We start from the raw sequence: 7,836 nt of genomic DNA, 5'->3' as shown, positions 1-7,836 counted from the left end.
GAGGCCAGTAGGAGCATTGTACTCCACACTGGATATTGGCCACAGTAGACCAGACTAAACCACATTAATGACAGTCTGTTGATTTGTTGCGCGTTTGGGTTTGGATTAATAAATGATATTCATCTAACAGAGAGAAGGGCAGTGAGTCTATAGTCCGTTGAGATAATTTGTTGGCCAGTGGCTGAAGTCTCTGTCCCCATTAGTGGTGCAGTGTCCAGAGCACTGTGGGAATCCATTGTTTACCCTCTATTCTTCTTTAATAATCCACCATCACTGCCTTTCTCCCAGCTCTCTCCTCCCTGCCTCGCACACAATCTTCCTTTTCTTCTCTGCCATGCTCTCCCCACTCACTCTCTCTAGCGTTCTTAGTCATTCCTGCCTTTTGTTATCCTTTGCAACATTCCTTTTTCAAGCCTGCATCCCTCCATTTCTAGCCCTCTCTGTCTTCTCTGTGGTGCCCTTTCGGACAATGGAGGAATCCCCTTGCTGGAGTGCAGGGAGGGGGGCAACGAGAACTGGCCTTTGACTGACGGCCCTGTGTGGGGCTGGCTGCTTGGCCTTTGTCCCTCTGCCAAGGAAAATGGAGGGAACTCAGAGAAGTGGAGCAGCAGAGAGAGAGCAGTAGGAAGGAGGAGGGGAAGAGGACCAGTTAGGGTATCATTCATGTGTAGTAGTTTTGGAAACTTTGGATTTCAAACAGTGGTCTAACAGGGGGGCGGGGGTGGTTTTGGCCAAGCATCAGAGCATGCTGCCCCATTAGCATCGGCCTTGAAATGACTGATCTTGTAGTCTTGCTGGTGCTTGTGCGTTTAGCTTCACATAATTCTGCCGTGAACATATTAAGTTCAGTAAGGGGAGAACTGATATTTTCATGCAGAACTACTGTGTGTCTGTGCTCACTCATGAACTGACTTTATACCACAACAATGACTGCAGCTATCTATGGAAACAAGTGTGCAGAAATTGAAGCTCCCCATGCAAGTGACCGACCAAGTTACTCAGTCAACCAAATCCTCTCTGCTTTTTATTTCCCCGGACACTGAAAAGAGTCCATGCCAGCACAAAAGCATGTGCTCTCCCCTCCCCTCTCTTTGAGCAGCTCACCCCAGTAGTGTGCATGCAGTGTGTGTAGTTTGTGTGCATTGTGAGGGAATTGTTGCTGGGAAGAGTGGGGACATGCAGACTAGGCCGACCAGGCAGATTTTGGCACAAGATTAAGAAGTTACAGAATGTGTGAATATGACTTCCACTCATGGAAGAAATTGTGTAAGAGTAAAACAGAAATATGGGAAGAGTAGACAAGAAGAGGTTAAGGGATGGTTTGTAATTCAGCTTCTAGCAAATGTGTGAGTCCATTGATTAAAACCCTCTGCAGACGAGCTGTGACCTGCTCAAGTTGGTTAAGTCCTTTTTGTTTGAATGCTAAGATTGTTATCCTGCAGCCTGTCTCTGCAGAAATGACTACAGGTTTTTTTTGAAACAGTGAACTTAGCCTTACGTTAATGAATTAGGGCAAACATGGAGCTGAGTGTCTGGGGTTTCCCTACGGTCTCCTGCACACTGTGTGTGGAGCCTGCTCTGTCTGTAGTCTGATGGCATGTTTGGAGGGAAACCATAAGCTAAATGGAGTCACTTGACTGTAACATTGCAGCCTCTGTGAACATCAGGCTTCAGCTCACTGCACCTACACTGGAACGTTACTCCCACAGAAAACATACAGTTTACTCACATGTGTCATAAACATACACTCTCCTCGGGTATCTGTGGTCACCTTTTAATTAGTTTCTCTGGAGTGATGTGAGGTCCACAAACATTAACATTCCACCCTGCAAATTTACAGTCTCCCCCAGTGCACATAAACACACTCATAAACACGTTTAAACAGGCACCCACTACTGCTAATACACATTAACATAAATATACACGTTAACATACTCTCCTTTCCCCCGAGAGTCATGCACACATGCTGAATCCAACTACTGTAGCCAAAGTTCCTGGCAACCTTAGCCAAAGTAAAACTAGGACTTGTGTAAACAGTGGTGAGTGTGCTGACTTACAGATCTACAGCACAGGGCCCTCTCTCCTGCAGGATGTCTGCAAAATGCCCAAGAGTGCATACGCACACACATCCTGAAGCACATTAACACTGTCTGAGTGGAATGTAAGCTAAACAGGGTGATACAGATAAGACAAATCAGAGCGTTTCACTATGCGGCACACACTCACCGAAGTGCAGCATGTCTTTTGTGTAGCCTCACTGTGTCTTGTCACTGTGACACACACCATGCACTCTGTCACAGGTTGCTCAAGGGTGATGACCAGGCGTCATTCACTGTATAATAATGGGTTAGATCTCAAATAAGTACCTACACCACAGAACTCATTTCACACTAAGATGGGTTCGTCACATTGTGGATGTTACGCAGACCCAATCCTCCCCTGTGTGAAACCTTATCATAGTCCAACAGAATCTGTGCAGCTGTGGCTGTTCTCATAGCTGCCTTAACCACCATTAATTTAATTTACCGACTCCTTTATTCTCTGGAATTCAAAACAGTTTGGGAGGGGACATAGGCACAGGCCTGACACCATTTTTATTCAACTGATCAAATACAAATTGATGTTTTAGTTGCCAAAGCTGTTCTTTTAAAAGGGGCAAAACTGCCCAAACAGAGTCTGCCTACTATACTTATCAACCATTATCAGTGTTGATTTTAGGTTTTGATGCTTGCCTTTCTCTGATTTTTTTTTCAGTTGTAAATAGTATATATTCGCTGTTTATAACTGAAATACGAGTCTTGTGGCGCAACGACTTTGGAATTGATTATGGTCCTTGGACATGAGTAAAACTGGTAGATGGTATTCTGATGGTTGTTTGCAAATGGGCTGGCATGATCTGTACTGCTATAAGTGCTCTTGAGACCCCACACTGCCCTCTGCTGACATGGCTATCATTTATCTACCTCACCTCTCACTCCTATCTGTTCCACTGTACTATATCCTCCTGTTTACAGCTTCACTCCCTTCCTTAAGCAAACAACTCTCACAAGGCCCTTATTAAAACATCCCAGTTGCAAAGTTGTAAAGGAAATGAAGCACACTGGTTCTAACCAACATGCTGCCTCACTCTATAAATGGTTAGACACACAGTCCTGTAAAAGCTGTCTGAATCATTGAGCAGACTGTTGTGTCTCACTATCACAATGAAGAGACTGTGGCGGTACACTAAATCCCACTGCTCCAGCTTGTTATTCCAACTGACCCATTGACCCGTATAGCACTGTTGGTTCTCCACAGCTTGATTTGAAAGTACGTCAGTCAGTGGGAAACAGCGGGGACACCTCAGATCCAGTTTTCATTGATGTGTTAGCACTTACTATCGCCTTTTACACAGAAATTATGCGATAATTCAGCCATTGCGCAAGCAATGCTTTTTTTTAAATGAGCCAAACAACGGCGGGACAATGCTGCCCCAGTGTGTGATTTTTGGATTGCATGCTGGCATTGTAGAAGTAAAAGACGCGTGACGCATAACACAACAGCATCTGTGTCAAATTTGTGCATGTAGTCCCCCTATGCCGACTGTCCCCTTTGCACAGACGTTAATTCGGCCCTGCTGCTACCTCCGCTGCAGTCTCAACGGTGGAACAACTCTGTCTTCCACGGTCTGTGGAACAGATTTATTACGTTTATGTTAAATGTCAGTGATTTTATTGTACAATTTCTCAGAGAGATACTAAAAAGATAAACATGTTGTAATTCCAATCTTGTTGTTAATTATTTAATGCTGGAGTAAAGATGGTCTGAGAATAGAGTACAGCATCACAGTTGTTTCTTAGGAAAACACCAGCGAGCCTGTCTGTGAGCGGCCACTCAGAAGTGAATGGCCATCTTTGTGAGTGTTCATAAGTATTCGTTCTCAGGCATAATTGCATTACTGTCTAGTTTTTCCCTTATCTCTAATAGAGTTCTGGACGGTATCAAGAGAGGACGGGAATGCACGGATGCAAAATTATTGGGTGATTGGTTTAGCCTGAATAGAAAAATCTGTGACAGTCTATTAGTAGTAATATAGGATGTAATATACTTTAGTATGAGAGTACTGAAGTTAAAGAAAAATCAGAAGCTTTTCAGCAGCATTTGTGGAGAGTTAACAGAAGTCCCTGAGAGGTTTTCAGTCTCCGGGTGTCACCTGTTCTGCCAGAAAGGCCTCCTCTCCTCCTGGGGGCCGGTTCCCATCTGGGCTTGGTCACATGGTTGTCCTCAGCTCCTGTTTCCTGTTCCTGTCATTTGATACCTGTCACCTGCTATTTAGTGAGCCAACACCCTCTTTTTTTCTTTCTGGCTCTGTCCTCTCCTGTCTGTATGTCCTCTCTCCTCCCCTCATTTGTCTCCATCAGGTGGACATGCTAGTATGAGCGACTAAGTGCAAAGTGCAAGTGACATTTTGAGGATTGGAAAAGTACTGACGAGCTTTGTCTTGCACTTCAAGCAATCCCCAAACGGATTGCGGGGGAAAAACCTTGCTGCTATAGCCACCTAACTCCACAGCCAAACACTAGTTAAGAGCAGGAATTGTCTCTCATCGAGAAATAGTCGAGCTGAAACAGCAGCATACTTCTCTTTGTCAGCATGGTCGTAGAGCTGTCTTCAAGCATGTTGCTTTAAGTGCGTGTACATCTGACAAAACACATCAAAGAAGGCTTTGTGTTATCTGATTAACTGCATGTTTATGCAACAGTTTGGAAACAGGAGTGCAACAGAACAGTGCTACATTTTCAAAACTGAAATGCCTTATTCAGTTTAGTGTATTAATCTCTGGTAATTGACACACAAGGGTTGTTTTCAACAGAGGGCCTTGCAGAAAGCCTGAGGTTTAATTTGAATTAAGGTTTGGGCTCCAAGTTGCAGACATCTGTGTGCACCCTATGTTCAGAAAGCATCCCTGAATAATGAGTTTATACAAATTCCTACCCCAGAAAGCCCAAGTCGGCAAGTTCCTCAAGAGTCTTCCTCCCCCGCAGCGTCTGAGAAGTCGACTTGCTTTTGACAGGGCAGACAGTGGGTCCTCTGTGGGCAGCAGAACCAGGGACTGATTGTGGGGTTAATCACTGCATAGTTCTGGCCTGGTACTCTTGCTGCTCCCCGCCAGCCCGTCTTGTCTGCCCATCTTAACGGCAGATGACACACAGCACGGCTGGCAGAGGAATGTTTCTGAACGTCGTCCCGTCCAACAACCAGGCTCTTGTGAAAGCACTTGGCACCACAGCACTCTCCTCAGCTCTCCTATCGAAAGCCACTTTGTTTGGTTGGTGTTGCCATGGTGAGGAGGAGTTTTTGGGAATATGACGATGGAATGTTTTTAAAACTGGTCCTGGAAACGGCCCTTGTCTGAAGAATACAGTATTATCATTGTGTTAACCCTAATCTTAACATATCAGTTTCACATTGATCAATTCTTACGTTGTTGTATTATCACACTGCTGTATGTCCACTTTTGGCATGAAAATTGTCATTGAATAAAATTTAACAGAAATGATCAGTTGATTAATTGATTATTTGATAATAGACGGCAAGTGTTTTGTGTTTTATCATTTAAGTCGTTCTTCTAGCAAATATGTGAAATAATTCTCAGGTTCCAGTAGAAGTAGTAGTAGTAATATTCGCAGTGTTTTTCTGTATATGTTTTTATTGATTTGACCTGCAAGCAGTGTCCCTCAATGCATCCTGGTAGGATCAGAAGAGAAAGTATATTATGTTCTGTTTTGATTTAACATAGTACCATGTGTCTCCACAGCCTTTCTTCAGACTACTGAACCTACGGAAGCTCGGCCTGAGTGACAATGAGATCCAGAGACTCCCTCCTGAGGTGGCCAACTTCATGCAGCTGGTTGAGCTGGACATCTCCAGAAATGGTACACAAATGCATCCACAAATTCACTGTGCACTTGTCAGTTGCTCCAAGATCTCTGCTTGTAAAACCACCCCATTAGCACACAATTACTTTAATGACAGGTTTTAAAATAACCTTCCGCTCTAGACTAGACCACCCCCAAAACACAAAACAACAAGGGCGTGAAAATGATTTCTTCCATGTGGTGTTAAGTAACAGGAGCTTAGCCAAACCAGTTGGAGAATCAACACACTAGCAGCAGCCATTAGATAAATATTAGCAGGCTCTCTTGGATCATCCTGTTTACCCCCGGGCACAATAGACATTCATACATGAATCTCTATGCCTACATACTTGTTACTGATATCAAAGATTCAACTTTTAATTTGGGGCTGCTATTTAATATTTCTCTCTCTCTCTCTCTCTCTCTCTCTCTCTCTCTCTCTCTCTCTCTCTCTCTCTCTCTCTCTCTCTCTCTCTCTCTCTCTCTCTCTCTCTCTCCCCCCCTCCCTCTCTCTCTCTGAGGCGCACACACACACACACACACACACACACACACACACACACACACACACACACACACACACACACACACACACACCTTGCCCTCTCTGTGTCCTTGCATGCTACACACTGCATCAGGTGCTGTGGAAGCGGTGTGCAGTGGCCTGTGAGGTTCTTTCCCATCTGTCTGTCTGTCTGCTCCTGCTGCAGGATGCAGCTGAGCTAGATAAGCATTACAGGCTGCTTGGTTCAGTAGGGATTTTCTAAACCTGCACTTGCAGGATCCAGTGGGAAAAGTTGTTTTGGTGGTCAAGGCAATAGGTCAAATTTCTTCTTGTGCCTTCTTTATATGTTTCTTAGTACATTATAGTTCTTAATGTGGGGGTATGGTGCAGTGGTGCAGTGTTTGGAAAGCTCTAACTTTAGCTCAATTCTCTTGCCCACTAAAGGAGTAAGCATTGTAGAAACAATCCACTATACATCAAGTAAATCATTGTTTTTATGGCACAAGCAATATTTTTCTTTGCTTTGCAGCACAATATACTTCTTTTCACTCGAGTCTCTGACAAATTTTGAGTCCAATCTGCATAGGCAAATGAGATGAACGGCACTATGATCAAAGGCCTAACATCATCAGCTGTATACTTATATATAGATATGTATCTCTCACAAACAGGGTTCTCTCCTTTTCTCTTTTTATTTGATTCTCCCTTAGTTTTTGCATTTTACTATACATGGAACACAACATCATTTTGAAGCTAAAGAACCAGATTGCTCTCTAAATTTTATGATGGGAGGAAAATGAAGATGTAATAGCACACTTTCCCCATGTCCTCCCTAGTACAACTTCCATCTCTTTCTGTCTCATTTTTCCCATCCTTTCTCTCGCTTCCCTGCTCCCAGCCATCTGGTTGTGATTACAAGGAACTTAAAATGATTCGCTCCATAGAATATGACCCCCTCCCCTGCTCTAAATCTATGTGTCCATGGTGCTGATGCCTGTCACCCGCCTCCCGCACCTCCTCTTTTCTATTGCAGACATTCCTGAGATCCCCGAGAGCATTAAGTTTTGCAGGGCCTTGGAGATCGCTGACTTCAGTGGAAACCCCCTGTCCAGGTAAGTGAGTTCAGCCTTACTGTGAGAAGACCTAATGGGAGATGGCAGCAACACTGCTCTGAAAAATGAAACAAAGCCTGATGTCATTTTTGTGCTTTAATTACTTTCTTATTTAAATTGTGCAGTGAATCACATTGTGTGGTTGAATGTGCAGTGTGCACATTTGTAGCTGTAATTCATGAAATCACTCAGTTGCTAAGAAACAATTATGCACAGTATGTGAAGAAATGCCTGGAGGAGATGATGCTTTGTGTGATAATGTGCTTTCTGACCAAACAAGGCATATATAAAGCCACTGATGCACTGCTCCCTGATGGCATTT

The 7,836-nt window shown here is 43.9% G+C and overlaps 1 protein-coding gene across 25 annotated transcripts in view; it reads left to right on the top strand.

The window, feature by feature from the left end:
* scrib (scribble planar cell polarity protein) overlaps window positions 1-7,836 on the top strand; it is a 64,278-nt gene that overhangs the window by 15,820 nt on the left and 40,622 nt on the right. For all 25 annotated transcript variants that reach the window (XM_083936224.1, XM_083936230.1, XM_083936228.1 and 22 more), the window contains 2 exons: window positions 5,798-5,915; window positions 7,436-7,514. In XM_083936224.1, coding sequence (XP_083792350.1) covers window positions 5,798-5,915; window positions 7,436-7,514 — 197 coding nt within the window. The remainder of the gene's footprint in view (window positions 1-5,797; window positions 5,916-7,435; window positions 7,515-7,836) is intronic.

This window comes from Echiichthys vipera (assembly GCF_963691815.1).
Source record: "Echiichthys vipera genome assembly, chromosome: 21".
Classification (NCBI taxonomy): Eukaryota; Metazoa; Chordata; class Actinopteri; order Perciformes; family Trachinidae; genus Echiichthys; species Echiichthys vipera.
The sequence above is the reverse complement of the archived record's forward strand: the minus strand, read 5'-3'. Positions and strand labels throughout refer to the sequence as shown.